The 16486-nt window shown below is 47.1% G+C and overlaps 1 protein-coding gene across 1 annotated transcript in view; it reads left to right on the forward strand.

The window, feature by feature from the left end:
- Nucleotides 1–16486, forward strand: part of VPS13C (vacuolar protein sorting 13 homolog C) — a 2873871-nt gene that overhangs the window by 1541859 nt on the left and 1315526 nt on the right. Inside the window, exon 51 of the mRNA XM_085648297.1 lies at nucleotides 3076–3168. Coding sequence (XP_085504423.1) covers nucleotides 3076–3168 — 93 coding nt within the window. The remainder of the gene's footprint in view (nucleotides 1–3075; nucleotides 3169–16486) is intronic.

Genomic DNA, 16486 nt, shown 5'->3' on the forward strand with positions numbered 1-16486 from the left:
ACTATAGTGTCAGCTTGTCGTTGCAGACATAAAATATTTATCTTTCCTTATCCTAATAAATGGTTAATAAAAGCTGATAGAACAGGCAGGATCCTATGAGACTTCAACACCACTGTTGCAGTGAGTATGGCTTAGTCTTAGTCTACAAGTCAACATCCACAAATCCAGGACAATTCCTGTTCAGATTCTCAACTACTTGTGGGCTATGTAAACTATGGAGAGAGTAATGTATAGTTCGGAGGAGGGTGTGTCTACCAGTTTTCAGAAAGGCCTTCCTCTTCAGACAACTCCTTCCGTTCACAACGTCGTTTATTGGACCCTTCCTGTCTTTTAACAGTTATAACATTGTAAATAGAAATAATGAATCAAATTTAATGTATTGAACAAAAACGGTGGTGTATCAGCTGTTCATACTAACTTTTATTTTTTATGTCAAGGAAACTGGGATATTTACAAGCTTATCCTGAAGATACAATGTATCTTATGAATTGTAATATTGTCGGTTTTAATTAACTATTCAATAAAGATTTTTTTTCACTTCCCTTCCCTAAATGTTTTCTAGATGTAATCTATCCTAGGGTCCATGTCAGCTTGCATTTTTATTGTACTAAATGTTAGGCTTTACAAGAGGCTTGGAGAATTAGTGTTGTTAGAGGACAAGTTGAGTCTATCTCTTCCTGCAAAGCAGTCTCTTCAATGATATGCAAGAGGCCAGGTCTTCTAAAAGGAACTCACATCAGAATCTACCTTCACAAAAAACATGTTGTCAAATGCATAACTGGTGTGTTGGAGAGCTATTCTACAGAATGTGGCACTGCTGGTATGGTGTTTGGACAAGGAATTACTTTTTCACTTCCACTTCCTGGAATTGCAACCTGTCAATCTAGCTCCCAAGGCTTTTCTGCTTTTCTTAACAGTGATCAGTATTGTGATCCAGACAGAAAACACAACCACAGTGCACTACCTCATCATGCAAGGCAGCACCAGATCCATACCTACATTGGCTGGAATCTCAAGCAATCTGAAACTTGCTTATGGCATGAAATCGATCAATAAAAGCAGTGCATCTCCTGGGTCATCAACAGTATCAAGCAGATCTTTTGAACTGCTGTTTCAGAGAAAAACAGATATGGGTTCACAAGGTCAAAAGTGTTAAAAACGATTTCGACAAGTAGACATGTTCACCCCCTCCCAAGAGGAAAATTGACCAAACTTCACCTCTAGAGCTTAGGAATCGGGATAAATGGGCCTATCACCTTTTGATAAACTGGTTAGAGAGGCTTCTTTCTGCTTTTCCACCAATTCCACTGATTGAATTAGTTTTAATGAAAATGAGATAATCCAACACAAAAATGATTCTCGTTGTCGAGTGAGCTGAGTGATCAAGATTGTATTTTTATTCAGAGCCCCTTCACCTGTCATTAAAAGCTCACAGAAAGTCGCTGTGCAAACAGAATCTGTTACTCAGGATGCAGGAGTAGTTAAAGCACCTCAATGTGACATCCTTGAATTTAACAGAATGGCTTCTTATTTGTTTAAAATGGCCACTTGAAAGGAGGCAAAAAACATTTACAAGAGCTTACTAGACTTTTTAGTCTAATAGATTTGTGTTATTGTGATTCCAGATAACTGTGATCTGCTGTCTTGCCTGAAGGATACGATTATTCCTTAGCTCCTTTATCTCTTACTTTGAAAATAGCAATTTGCCTTCATTAAAGTGCATTAGGCTACTGTCCGAGCAAATAGAAATGGTCATTCTTTACCATCCCCTGCACAAAAGAATTTTTAAAGGTTCTTGGGCAATATTTCTTGACGTTAGCCGCCTCCTCTAGGGGAACTCAGTCTTGTTCATGCAAAGTTCGTGGCTCCTCTTTTTAAGATTTTGCGTAATGTGTTATTGCCACATCTTATTTGGAAGGTTGCTTGTGTTGCCGCCCTTATATTGATCCGCAGAATAAGTAGGCTCCAATCTCTGTCTGCAGTAGATTCCTACACACTTCTTTATCACAACAGGGTTGTTTTTAACACGCATCCTTCTTTTCTATCGAAAGTAGTACTGGACTTTCACATAAATCAGATTATTTTACTGTAGGTTTACTTAGGTAATCTCTCCTCCCCAGGAGAAATGTTCGCCTGTTCCTTGGATGTTAGAGTCGTAAAATTGTACTTGAATGGAACTAACATTTTCGAAAAATCTGTTCAACCTTTAAATTATCGTCCACTTCTTACTGGTTTGGCAACCTTTAACAGCCCATTTGCAGATGGATAGTTGTGTGTTTTGCCTTGTGCTATCAATTAGCCACCAAACCTCTTCCTGGCAAACCTAGAGCTCACACAACAAGAGGAAAAGTGACTACTGCAGCTTGGTTGTCAGACATATTCACTGAAAGCATAAGCAACCTCCTTAGTCTCTCAGTTAATAGTAATTGTGCCTTTGTTAAATTAATTATGCACATCTTCACAAAAGACAACATTTCTGTGAGTCCACTGCCAGTACAAATCTTAGTGGGAAACTGAAACTGCTGACTCCTTAAGGAAGCATACTTTTCAATTGTGTGTACATTAAACCTGATAGGCTCTTTTTTCTTTTTGTTTCCTCTCTCTCAAATACAGATTTGACTTGTTATTTTTCTTTTTAGCTGCAAAGGTTAGTCTGGATGCTATTATATATAATGACATATAGAACATTTCTTTTAGTTGCCCTGTTTAGATAATGGAGTTGAGACCTGCATTTGGGTAATGGCAGTCATTGTCTCCCATGAATTATATATACATTTGTAAAAGACGGGTCAATGGTCCTCGCATCAAGACAGATATATTCTACGTTTATGACCCCAGTGACCACACCTATGATGCAGGACTAGGATTACTGACAACTATAAAGCACCTTTAAAAAAAAAACAAGAAATAGCAAGAGTATATGAAATGACAATTGGTAACAAAGGATTGTATAAAAAGACATCAAAAAATGAAAGAAGTACATTCATATAGATAGATTGTGGTAAAAAGACACAGCATGTCAAAGAGAATGTTTTAATATAATTCACATGTTAACATAGTCCTCCCTCTCCTTAGGTGTTGCAACCCTGTTCTGTGTTGCTGGAAAACAAGAGCTGCGAAACAGGAGAACAAAATATGACACTGAAGATTGAAGAAGTTATTGTAAAGGTAAGATAAAACTTATGCCTGATCACTTTCTTGGATCCTCCGGTAAACACACTTTCAGTATATTTTATTTGAGCATTAATGAAGATTGATGTAGTACTTAATTTGCTGATAAAAAGGCTAGGAGCTTTCATGTTGCAACTGTGCCATGGGTCCTAATGTAAACAACAAATATGTCCCTTGCTATTCAATACTTTCATTGAAATGAATAAGACACGAGTGTGGGACAGTGAGCCACCTATCCATTGCTCCAACTGCACTAATGATAGCTACGTCCATGCTAGGGTAATCCATTTACTAGGTCAGTACTTATTTGCCTTCTATGTTAGGCAGTTTACTTAGAATAGGAAAGAGACTTGTCCTTTTTCCAACTTATATTATCTAAAATCGCCAACAGTAGATGCTCCAAAATGTCCCTTTGTATGATAATGTGTGGTTGTCCAGTAAAACTATTGTGACATAATTCACTAGATAGCCTCTTTCAGACTATGATGATCCATTTTAAGAGTAATCAACGTAAATACAATCTAATTTTAAACTACCTGCATTACATTTGGTAACACTCTGTGAGTGCCTTAGTGATCCAAAACCTTTCATATAGTAAAGGGAAGTGACGGGCGGCATGTGGCTAAACCACCAATGCCTTAGAGTGTGAAAACATTTATGCCCTAGTGTGGTCACAGTTGATGTGGTTTGTGTAATGCTAGTATGACACTCTGAGACATAAGTGGAGCTGCCTAACCTCATGAGAGGATGATGGCATCAAGGTCTCAGAATGTCCACCCGGCTATATCATAGCTAAACAAATCTTCAGAGGTAATTATATTTACTATACTTAGTTTTCTCAGCGTGAATCATGTAATGAGCAGAGCAGATAAGTAAAATCTGAATCAGGCTCCCATGGTCAATGAACGTGTTATCTAATGGATACATAGCTGCTGATTCCTTACTTTAGAATCCTCCCCAAGGCGTGAGACTGGATCCAGAAACTTTTTCGACAGCACGTCCAGGCGCCAGAAGAGGGTGCCACGAGACTCCTTGTCGATATCCTCACGTGTAGTGATGTTGACTGGGCCAATATAATCCCCTCGCCAGCGTGCTGACATCAGTTCCTTATTTTCCGTGCTTGCAACTAAGATATGGAGCAGTTAAAGGGGCATTTTTCTGCCCATCCCCACATTTTGTGTGAGAGACAGTGTGCTTTCTTGCGCAGCCTTCAAGGTTTAAACCCCTTGGATCTTGTGACGCACAGATGTCCGTCACAGATCCTCATACCATCTGTTTGTGGTGCCTGGGCGACCACCATGTTTTGATGGAGTGTGGTTCCTGCCAGCGTCTTCGCCAGAGATCTTGAGAGAGCATTGAATAAAACTTCTGGTGGCCGACTATCTGAGTCACCGCGGCATTGTCAGTCCTCATTGGAGTCCAGGGACCGGTCGAGGAGCCATTCTGCTGAGGGACAGTCTCCGTCAACATCGAGGGAGGCCCCAAAACACCACCAGTCAAAACATTAGTTAGGTTCTGATGCCATCTTTCAGCCTTCGGTTGCGGCGCATTCTCCGGAGTCCATCCTACGCCTCCCTAAATATGCTGGAGCTGAGACGACACTAGCCCAAATGCTGACATATTATGTTTCTCTGCATAAAATTTTTGGGCCTCAATTCCCCTTTTGTGATCTTTCTAGCCCAAAGGATGTGGGAGGTGCCCCAACTGGATCCTCACCGGCGGGTTTCTCCTCAATGCCAGTCTGGTCCTCTGAATCTGTTATCAGATTCAAGACGGCACCGGTGTGCAGCCCATTGGGGTCTTCACCTTCGGTGTCGGAGTCAGGTCAGCCAATGACATCAGCGGCACCGATTCACACCGCACCAATTACTCTTTCTAACGTCGACACATCACCACACCTGCGTCCGATGCGGCACTGATGTAGCCATTCACTTTAGGCAACTCTCCATCTAGACACCCTGTTTCTGTTCTTCCTACAGAATGCATAGTTTGGCAGATGAAGGGGAGAATATTGAGTGTCAAAACCGTTCGGCAGAGCTTCTGTACCAGCAGCCTTACCATTCCTACCCTGCACTAAGTATGCAGAGATCTCTTCCTTTAGTTAAAGGGTCATCAAGACCCTCCCCACTGTCAGAGTTGGAAGTTGTACCGTACTCAACCATGTTTTAAGATTGACTTGATTAGGGGAGAGCTCCTCCATATATAGATCTGAGAACAAGGAGACAAGATAAGCTTGCATGTCTTCAAGCTTGTCTGAAACCTCTCCCTTTGAGTTAATTACCAACTGTCTAATGACATTCCCCGATCTATCTGTTCTAGCTTTCCACGCTAATAGCGCTCCTGCTTTCTCCCCATATTCAAAATTCTTCATACAACCAGCACACCACTGTGCTTTGCATTTTTGATCCATTTTAATCCTATAGTTTTGGCCTGCCTCTTCTAATAGGCTCTGTATCTGTTCCCTCTCAGAGCTTGGCCCAAAACCAAATCGCAGTAGGTCAGCCTCCAATTATTCGACTTTGTCCTCCAGCCTCTTCAGGCTTAATCTCTCAGAGTTTGTTTTATGACACGCTAGATTTTGCAGCACCCCTCCCCCCCTCCTTATATATGCTTTAAAGGCATCCCAGACCACCTCTAAGGTAGTAGACACAATATTATTTGTGAAATAAGCTGTGCAAGCCCGTTTTAGTGCCACAACAATCTCAGGGTCCGATAAAATGTCCCTTTTTAATGTCCATCTTGGCCTCGGCGTTGTACCACACCCATCTAGAGACATAATAACCAGAGAGTGATCTGATAAATGGCCAGGTAGAATACTCACTGAAATTATGGTGCCAGTAGTGGTCCTGTTTACAAAAAGATAATCAAGCCTAGAGAAATTACTTGTGAAACGTGAAGCATTGTCTAGCGCCCATCTTATGCCTCCATGTATCAAATAATGCCAGATTATACAACATATCTTTAAGGGCCTTCCGCACCCGAGGGGCATGGTCATGGCTCCTCCTGTTAGACCTATCCTGTGTTGGTTCAAGTAAGACATTGAAATCACCCCCAGTTACTATTGGGTATGTAACCTCCATTAAATTCCATTCGAAATTAGATAGATGGGACTAATCATCAATATTGGGCCCATAAAAAACGGTATGTTAACTCCACCCCTCCCCAACCCAAAGTTGCTATTATTCACTTTCCAGATTGATGAGACTTTGATGATTTAATATCGCATCCAGCCCCCTTCCTTATCACAATTACCACCCCTTTTACAGTGCTCGGTCTGCTATGAAACTGAAAAGCACTCTATCCACCTTTGTTTTGAAAAGAGGGCTCAACTTTCACAGGTGTCTAGTTGGGTTTCCTGTATCAAGCCTACATGTGCTTTACACTCATCTAGGTATTTCATTATCAACCTCTGCCTGCGCTTACCCCTTAATCCATTTACATTCCAGGTCAAAAATGTTAACTTGTTAGCCCCCCACATCTTGGTGACTTAGCAAGGGAGCTACCCATGACTGCCACTGTATCTCCATATGCCTAGGTAGTATTGAGTATATCTTTTTTTTAAAGATTTTTTCACACTGCTCCCCACCTCGTGCACATCCTACCTCACCCCCCACCCCTACTCCTACCCCGTGACCACCACTCCCCCCTGGGAAACCCTCCCTAGAATTTTAGGCATATAGCCTACTGGTCTTATCTCATCGGGAAACTTCAAATAGCAATTTCTATTGCTGGTCTCGCCTCACCCCTCCTCCCCAATTTGGTAAGTTTGGTTCAAGTTAAGCTCAAGGGCCTGCACCTTTTTAGATTACATCTATCAAAGCATCCACTTCATCAACAGAGCGGAAATTATACATGTGGTTTTCCCACATTATACGGAGAGAGGCTGGAAATCTCAACTGTGCATCAGCTTTTAATTTATTCAACTCTTCCAAATTTCTTCCCCAACTACCATTGTTTCTGGGCAGTAGCATGGCAGATATCTTATCTTGTAGAGAAAGAGTAGACCCCTGCAGAATGCGAGCCATCCTTTAATGCTGCGGACAAGATCACCTCCTTAGCAGTATATGAGAGAAAGTTAATTAAAAAAATTCTCGGCTTCTGCCTGCCCGGATTCCTCCTAAAGGGGTCCGATGTACCCGCTGAATCTCAGAGGTAACGTCAATATCCGGTCCGTTCTTCAGAATAGTGTCCTTTAGCATGGAGATGACAAAAGCCTTAATATCTGAGTCCGCCACAGATTCTGGAACATTGAGCAATCTGAGATTGTTCCTGCACAAGTGGTTTTCCAAACTTTCAAGATCCTCTTTCAATCCTTTATTTTGTTTGATTAGAGAGCTTACCTCTGCAGCGTTCTTGTCTATAGCCTGCTTCATTTTAGGAATCTCCTGCTCCAAGATTTCAGTTCAAGCAGAGACTTCTTCAAGGAGGCCTGTATTTCTGCTTGATTCTGCTCAGATTTCTTAAATCCAACTTTCATTTCTTCTTTAAGACCCAAAAGAATGGAGGCCAAAGATTCCTCCTCCTAGTTTGCTAAGACCTCAAACCTATTAGAGGTTAAAATTGCCACCTGGGAACGAGTTGCCCCATCAGCTGAGGAATTTTGGACCCAAGGGGGCAACCATATTCGTTTCTGAGGCTACACCAGCATTCTGTTCCACATCAACATGGTTAGGACCCCCCGTTACTTCATGTAACGGGCAACTCTGTTCGCCTAAGGGGGAGCTCATCCTATTGACCTCCGAGTCTGTACTAAATTTCTGCTCCATACTAATAGAGCTAGTGACTCCCCTAGTAAGAGCCGGAGATGCTAGGACTTTATAGTATGACTTTAGAGATGGGTTGATTTTTGCTTTAGATTGAGGCACTCCCCTTCCTTTACCCCTACTCCGGGGGCTCTTCCCCCTTCCAGGTTGTCTGGCTCTCTCCAATTTATCTTTTGAACCCCTCTTGCTCCTTACTCGCCCTGACTGTGTACCTAGATTCTTAGTGGTGACAGCAGGCTCCACAGCTGGGACAACCAGTGAGGGGGACAATACCGACCCTAATTCAGGTGAGAATAAATTCCCCCTGGTACGCAGAGTGTATCTGCTAACTCTCCCCCCTCAATTAGCGCCCCTATTCTGCAGTGCCTTGCTCCTCTCCATAGATAGAGGGGCCTGCCTCCCCCTAACTGCAGAGGAAGAGTCTTCTAATCTCTAGCAGTCCTCAATTATTCTGTACAGCTTCCCCGCTCTTACCTCCGGGGGGGGAGTGCTTACTCTTGTCTTTGCCCCACCGTGGCCCTCTGTACAGAAAAACGCCATCCGCTCAAAGCTGCTCGTCTCCGTGGCCCCTCTACCTGTGCTGCCTCTGCACACGCTGCTCCTGAGCAATGCAACAGCCCCACGACAGTGGTGCAGCTCCCTTGCTGCTCCCTCCCAGCATGGAGCCTGTACAAGGGAACCGCCACCAACCGCCGTGAACACCATTCGCGATGGAGACGACCGATAATACAGAGAAAAACACTGAAATCAGGTAGACTTCAACAGGGGCAATTTGCCATGGGGGGGGGGGGGGGGGCCTAATTCCATATCTCTCGATAAGATGGATTGCAGCCGTTTAGCTGACGGCCGCCATGTTCCCCAACCACCATCCTTATAGAATTCTATAGAATTATTTTCTGAACAGTTGTATCCTTTACAGTATATTACACCATATTTGGCTTTCTGGATTACTATTTACTGCTTGGCGCAAAAGTTGTGCCTTACTCCATCAGCTCTGTCGTTGACAGTTTTTCAGCTGTTTATTAATGTCTGGTTTTTGATTGATACTGGATATAGAGGTCTTGCAGTTTGCTGTACTCTTCATGAGCTCAGGCTCACAAGTTGATAACTTCATGGTATGTTCAGTACTCTATGTGGAGTATGTTTTGCATGCTATGTGAGCTTTTCATAATGTATATATGCTGAGTTGGTATTTCTCACCTTGTGCACTATTGGACCCTCATTTCGGGGTGCTTTCTCTGAGGTATGATATCTTATATTCTTGAAGCTTGGTACCCCTTGTTGGGTACTTTAGGAAAGTGCCCCTTTTTGCATGGTTACCCCACACTTTTTGCCTGACATTTGATGCACTGTGACTTGATGTGCTCTGGGTCCATGCCAATCAGGTTCCTAGGGTCTGTGTTCTTTCTCCAAACTGTACCTTTGTAACCACAATTAGCACATCTCTACCCACAGGCAAGCCCCTTGTTAAAGTTACCATGGGTACCAAGGATTCTGTGACCAGAGAAGACTTTTAAGGGCTGCAGCACCTACTGTGCCACCCTTAGATGCCCTGCACCTTAACACCCATACACTGCCATTGCAGGCTGTGTGTTTTGGTGCAGAGAAAAGTGAAGAGTCAACATGGTACCCATCCCTATGTGCCATGCCTGCAATCCACTGCCTGTGGCATAGAGAAGCCACCCCTCTAGTTGGGTGCACTAGACCACAGGTTAGGGCGCAGTTGCATGAGCACTGTACCCCTACAGTTTCTACTTCCATTCTTAGACATTGTAAATGCAGTAAAGCCATAAAGAGTAAATGGCCTGGGGAATGGACATTACGAACTCCACAGCTCCATAATGGCTTTACTGAGACCTGGGATGTTTGGTAGCAAACATCTCAGCACATTAAACCCCTACTGTTGCCAGTGTGAGATTTAATGTAAAATGAACTAAGAGGTAATCTTAGAGATGCCCCCTGAAAAACGACCTGGCCTGGTGTGGTTCCTGAATGGCTGCCCGCCATTTTCCACCACCAGACAGGTTGCTGGATGCTAGGTAGAGGGCTCCCACTCTCTGGGTCCAGAAACAAAGCCCATTCTGGGCAGATGTGTCATGCCTCCTCCCCCAGGATGAGCTGGGCTCATGAAGGGGAAGCTTCAAATTCCTGTCCAACCCCAACAGGTCCAGCAGCCATTTAGAACCCGGATGGCCTGCCCTGTCTTCATCCAAAATACTCTGTCACCACCGTGACCACCGGATTTGCTCAAAGCAAGACTCCAGCACAGAATCCGGATCCAGGCGGTTCTGCACCCAACGCCCATGGCCCGAGTGCGAGTGGCCCAACAACCACGAGGAGGTCTCCCCAGTGATCCTGACCTGGGATCTGGTGGTCCATGACCTACCTCGAGCTTCAGACCGATGCCTGCAGCCTTTTCTTCGAACAGGAGATCCCCATTGCAACCCACAGGGCTCCCATTGTCCTCTTTGCACTCTGCATCCTCCTCCGTGCCACTCGTGGTGCAGCTCCTGTGATAATTGTTGGCCCCTACAGTGCTCATCTTAACCCCAGGAGCGTTGCTTCCACTCCAGAGTAGCATGCTCTTAAGCTCCCCTGACCGGAGGCCCCCTAACCCCATTGGCTAACATTGGCCCCTTGCACTCTGCACCCGGCCGTCCCTGTGCCGTTGGTGGTGCGAATTGAGTGCCTAACTGGACCTTGGGGAAACTTAGTTGTAACCCCCAAAAGCTATCCCTGATTGTCTTTTACTTTCCTGAAAACGGATAACCTTCTTTTCTCCAACAGGAACCAATGTTATGAACTTTGTTCCTAAAATGTTGTGTTGAACAGGTTGTGTATGAAAGAAAAGTAACTGTGTTTTAAACCAAGGAACTTTCGTACTTACCTGTGTTTTGTAGCATCCAGTGGGTGATATCTTGGCATATCAGCCCAAGTACTGAAAGTAACTGAAAAGTAATCTAAAAGTAATCAGAAGTATTTTTTTTGTATTCTAAGGTGTTTTAAAAGCAAATACAAGCACGTAACTATTGCAGTTCCATTGACAACTGCATTTACTTGTAAAAGTTTTGCATTTGCAAGTATATTCTACTTGCCTGTGCCAAGTCCTGCATGGTTCTAGAAATAAAACGTAAGTATACTTTTTTATACTTACCTAATTGGTATGGATTCAGTCTCTGAGTGTGTGTCATCCGTCTTGATTAAGTGAATACAATAAATGGTTAACACACCCTCCTGATAAGCCTAACTGCCCGACCATGCTACCACAAATTAAGCTGTTAGTGATTATCTAATATAGCCTCTGCTATACCTCGTGGGATCCACTGGACTCTGTACACACAATAGCCTACTTTGATATAGTAGATAAAGAGCCAGCTTCCTACAGTACTTTCACATTTGTTCCTCCATGGGAGTTTCAGTGTATATGATCATTGTTGGTCACAAGATTATCATCTTGTCAGCCTTAAATCACTTTGTGTTTTGCTCTTTAGGTTCTGTCTTATAGCCATTGCTATTTAATTGACTTTTCCTCCCCTTCCGGTACACATGGTTAGCTTGCACATGTTCCATGGTAATGATTGTTTTTTTCCCCGGGATTATGCCATGCTATTTTTGGTCTACTGGGAGACCTATCTCTCAGTCAATTCTATTCCTTCTGTAGTGAAGGGTACTTAATATTCTTGACTTTTGGGGTTGTTATAATGCTTTGCATCATTGCTAAAAGAGTTCTTCTTTCTGAAGGTCATTTACCTCTAATGGTGTACCTTCCTTCTCTCTAAAGGTATTTCTATGTGTGGCCATAAAGGGACTAGGTGTTTGCCTTAAGGCTTCTACTGTTTGTAGATATCTTTTATTCTTCTCTTACTGGATCGTTGCTCTTCTAGGGTACAGCTCTCTTCATTATTTACTGAACTCCAGGTTGTAGTTAGGTTCACACTTTATAAAGTGTGGTCCCTAGATAACATATCTATATTGATGTTTAATTTATACATCACTCACATTCTTTTCTTATGGAATTACTTACAAAAAAAACTATTCCCAGTTTCACTATGAGGGATTTTTTTCTACATCATCTATAGATGGTTCTCTATTCATATTGTAAGATCACGTACTAACGTTGGGTTTTGCTAAATTTCAAGGTTTCTTTTTCATACTCTTATTCATCCGTATACTCTATTGCTTGCTGATGCTATCTCAAGCAATTTGCTTTACGCTGATGTTTTTGGATGGCTCTTGCTTTCCTACGTGGTATGATGCCACTATAGGCTCCTGTTGGAAATGGCCCTTTTTGCAGGGTTATCCCCAAACTTTTTGCTTCTTCCTCCTTTATTTTTTCTGACCTGTGATTGTTGGCTATAGGACTCTGAGCACTTTACCACGGCTGATTAGTGCTAAAGTGCATATGCTCTCTTTAAATTGTTAATTGTGATTGGACATCCATGATTGGCATATTTGTTTCATTAGTAGGTCCCTAGTAAAGTGCACTGAGTGTGCCAGGGCTGGTGATTCAGATGCTACTAGTGGGCCTGCAGCACTGATTGTGCCACCCACAGGAGTAGCCCTAAGATGGTGTCTCAGGCCTGCCACCGCAGTGCCTGTGCGCAGTTTGTCAACTGCCATGTTGTCCAGGCCAGTGTACACACTTGCCAGGCCCGACCGTTCCCTTCTCTTACACATCAGACACCCCTATGGTAGGCCCAAGGTACCCCCCTGGGCAGAGTGCAGTGTAAGGTGAAAGACAGGACATGCACTAGTGTGGGTAACATGTCCTGGTAGTGAAATACAGCCATTTTCGTTTTTTACTATTTCAAGGATATCTTGCCCATAGGCTAGAATGAGGAATGCTGTGTATCATGTTTACCTGCATATCTCCCTTAGGGGCAGATAGAAAATTGGAGTTTGGTATCCCCAAACTCAGAAATCTGTTAGAGACTACTAGCCGCAGATTCCTTCACGTAGAATTATCCCCAGGCATGAGACTGGATCCGGAAACTTTTTGCCACAGCATCCCTATTCGCCGGGGGTGGGTGACATCACGCGACTCCGCCCAGGCGTCGTCCGCGTACATGACGTCAGCGAGGTCACATAAGACCCGCCCCCGGCGCGCCCACGTCAGTTTTTTTCTTTTCCGCATGCAACGTGGATCCGTTCCTTGCTGCGGGCATGTTTAAGGCCCCCTTTCTTCCATTCTTTTTTGGTGGAACAGTGTGCGAATGCCTTCGGACTTTAAAACTTGCACGTTTTGTGGGCGTCTTATGTCGGAGACGGACCCTCACCTCACCTCATTTGCATATGGTGTTTGGGGGAGGATCACGGCACCTCAGATTGTGCGGCATGCTGAAAGTTGAAGCCGAAGTCGCGGCGGGAGCGCCGAATGATACTTCTCTCGGTGCATCTCTCCAGGTCGACGTCCTCCCCTTGGTCTGCCTCGGCAGACAGCTTCAGGTCCGGCTGTGGTAGTCATCCTCGCCTTTCTCCGATGTCACGTGAGCGTCGATCCCCGGTGGGTAAGTGTCGCAGTTCGTCCCCGGGGGCTGGTTTCCAGCCTACCGGGGGCGGAGACTCTCCGTGGGTGATGCAGCCCTACGTGTTGTCCTAGTCCTGATGTTGGGGCATCGAGAGTCCAGCTGGAGACTTAAGTGGCGGCTTTGCAGGCCTCGCTGGCATCTCCTCCTCCTTCCCCTCCTGGGGCATCGGCGAATCCCTCGCCTTGCGCAGGGCCCTCCATGGCGCCGCCGGTGGCTCCGGCCCCGGTGCCGACTGGGTCGGATGCAGGCTTGGAGGATGTGGTGCTGTTGGGGTGCGGCTCCTCTGGGGCACCTCCTTCAGGCCGAGACTTGTCTGCCTCGCCACAAACCCCTGCAGGGGTCCCTATGGTGTCGTGGGAGGTCGCCGGGGCTCGGGTCGCATCCCCGAGCCCCTCTCGGTCACTTGGCAGGGTGGTCCTGTGTAAGGCCGAGCTGACGCCGCTATGGCGCCAGCAGCAGCTGGACCGTGCGGAGCCACAGGGGTCGGTCGACTCTTCTCGTCCCACTCCGGGTTGGGGTCGAGGGCAGAACCCTCGTCCCTCTCCGGGCCCCTCTCGTACCTGCTCACAGACGGCTGCCTCGTTGGAGGGCGAGTCGGAGGTTGTATCGTCCCTGGCGCCGCCACAGGGGTTGCCTGACGACCTTCGCCTCCTTCTGGGCTGAGGCCAGCAGAGGGCTTCGGGCCCCTCCCCAGGCCCATCCTGTTCGCCCACGCAGGTGGTTGCCTCGGCGGGGGTCGGGCCGGCGCTGCTCCGGGGCCAGTGCGGCTCCTGCTCTACTCCGGTCCCCGCTCCGGTCTCCGGTGCGGGGTGACTTGGAGGTCCTTTGCCCGGTGACGTCGGATGGCGCCAGTGTCCTGCCTCAAGCAGCAGACTCTACGGCTCTGCGCAGGGGTCATACTGGGGATTCGTCTTCGGACGCTCCTTCTTCTCCGGAGGCAGACTGCATATTGGTGTTGTTCCCCCCCCCCAGAGACTGGCCGCCGTGTGGTGTCCTTTTCACCGGCGTCGAAGGGTGGCTCCCCGCCCTTCCTGAGGCAGGGGTGTTCCTCAGAAGAGCGGCAGGTCCCTCATTCTTCGGCTCCTTCTGACTTCCAGGTCTGGCCCTTGCCTGCCCCGCTTGGCCTCGGGGACGGCCGCCTTAGTTTTCAGCTGTCGTCCACAGAGGAGCTGCTTCCTCCACCGCGGGGCCCTACGGATGCGGCCTTCGCTCATGCGGTGTCCCCGGCTGTGGGCATCCTACGCATGGGTGACCCGGTGGCTCACTTTCCGGCGGACCATCTGTTGGAGGTCTTCCACCAGGGCTCTGGTGGGAGGGAAACTTGCTTCCCTTTGAAGGTTCGCTCCTTTCTGCCTTGACAGGGGCTTGGAGGCGTCCTGCCTCTGGGGACCCAGTGCCTCCACATCTTCTGCATCGGCACCTTCCGACGCCGCGTGACCCGACGTGCCTGTCCATTCACCCCTCAGCCGCCAGTCCCCTTCTGCGGACTGCTTTTCCCTCCCTGCTACCACTGTTGGCTCTGCCGTCCAGAGAGGCCCGCTGGCTGGACGCAACATTTTTGCCTCGACCAGCGTGGCCCGGCGGGCCCTTAACACCTTGTGTGTGCTGGCTAGGGCCTCCTCCTGTTTGTGGGACTCGGCTGAGTCTCTGGGGTCTGCAGTGTCCCAGGAGTCTGCTCAGGTGGATTTGCGGCGCCATGCATTGGATGACGGGAGCTTGTGGCGTTTATTCTCCGCTCCGCTCTGGACGTCTCTGAGGTGCTGGGCCGGGCCCTGGCTTCCTCAGTCGCTCTCCGTCACCATGCTTGGCTTAGGGACGGCGTCTTCCCCGAAAATATTCAAGAGAGGCTCATTGATCTCCACTTTGATGGCAGTCTGTTGTTTCATGCCCCGGCCAACTCCGCCATCCAGAGGCTCTTGGCAGGGCTCCGTCCTCCTCCTCCGTCCCCTCCTCAGTGACCTCTGAGTTAGGGTTGCTTTTGGGCCTTCTTAGGCCGGCGGTTATGGTTGTGGAGTATGTTTTTCTGGCCGTTTACGTCCTTCCTTGGGACATTGGCATTTTTGGCTGCTGGACGGCCCCTTTGTTGTGTGAGTTCTGCAGGAGTTGTTACGCAGACTTGGCCCTGAGATTGGGCCTTCTTCTTTGCTTGGGCTGTTGTCAAGCCTGTAGCGGGTGGGCTTTTTTTCCTCTTGGTTCTTTTGTTTCTTCCTCTGCTGCGGAAGTTCTTCCAAAGAGGGTTCCCATACATTGGGACTTCACATGCCCTATGTGGCGTTATGGTAGCTGTCATATGGCTTGTGCTCTGCTGGAGGGTTCTGGTCGCCTTCGGGTACCTGTTCTTCATGGTGTTTACGTAGGCTGCTTTTGCTTCCAGAGGTCGTGTGCACGACCACTCGTGGTGGTGGCCCGGGCCTCACCTCCTCTCCCTGCTCCCGTTCTGCGGTCTGGGATGTCCCTGTGTTCTCGCTTGCCAGGCGTTGCCTACTTGGTCTTCCTGGGGCCTCGGGCTGTTCTTCTTGCTTCTGGCCTTGACTGCCGGCATTGGTCTGGCTGGCAGGCTGCTCTCCATCTGGAATGGGCTCGCCTTCTTCTCCTTGGTTTCCTTGGGCCCTCTAGGCTTCTTCTTCTTCTTCCATCTTCCTGTCTTGGCATTCGGCAGAAGCTATGTTGCCTTGTGGGGGAGTAGGGTGTTTCGGCCTCTCCGGCCTTGCCCTCGGTTCCTCTGCTGTGAGTTTATGAACCTCTTCAGTCTTCCTTCCCTTCTAAGTCCCCTTGGGGCCGGTGGGGTTCTGCTTGTGGGGGTTCCCTTGGCCTGGCAGGGGCAAGGTTCTACCTGGTCCACAGATTTGGTCCCCTGTGGGGCCCTTTGTTCTGCTTTGGCTGGTGGGGTCCTTTCGCAGACACTCCTTCCCAGGGGGTATTGCTAGGGTATCTATTCTACGTGAAGGAATCTGTGGCTAGTAGTCTCTATCAGCTGTACGAGTTACTTACCTTCGGTAACGATGTATCTGGTAGAGACGATTC

Source organism: Triturus cristatus, chromosome 3_2 (genome assembly GCF_964204655.1).
Source record: "Triturus cristatus chromosome 3_2, aTriCri1.1, whole genome shotgun sequence".
Taxonomy (NCBI): Eukaryota; Metazoa; Chordata; class Amphibia; order Caudata; family Salamandridae; genus Triturus; species Triturus cristatus.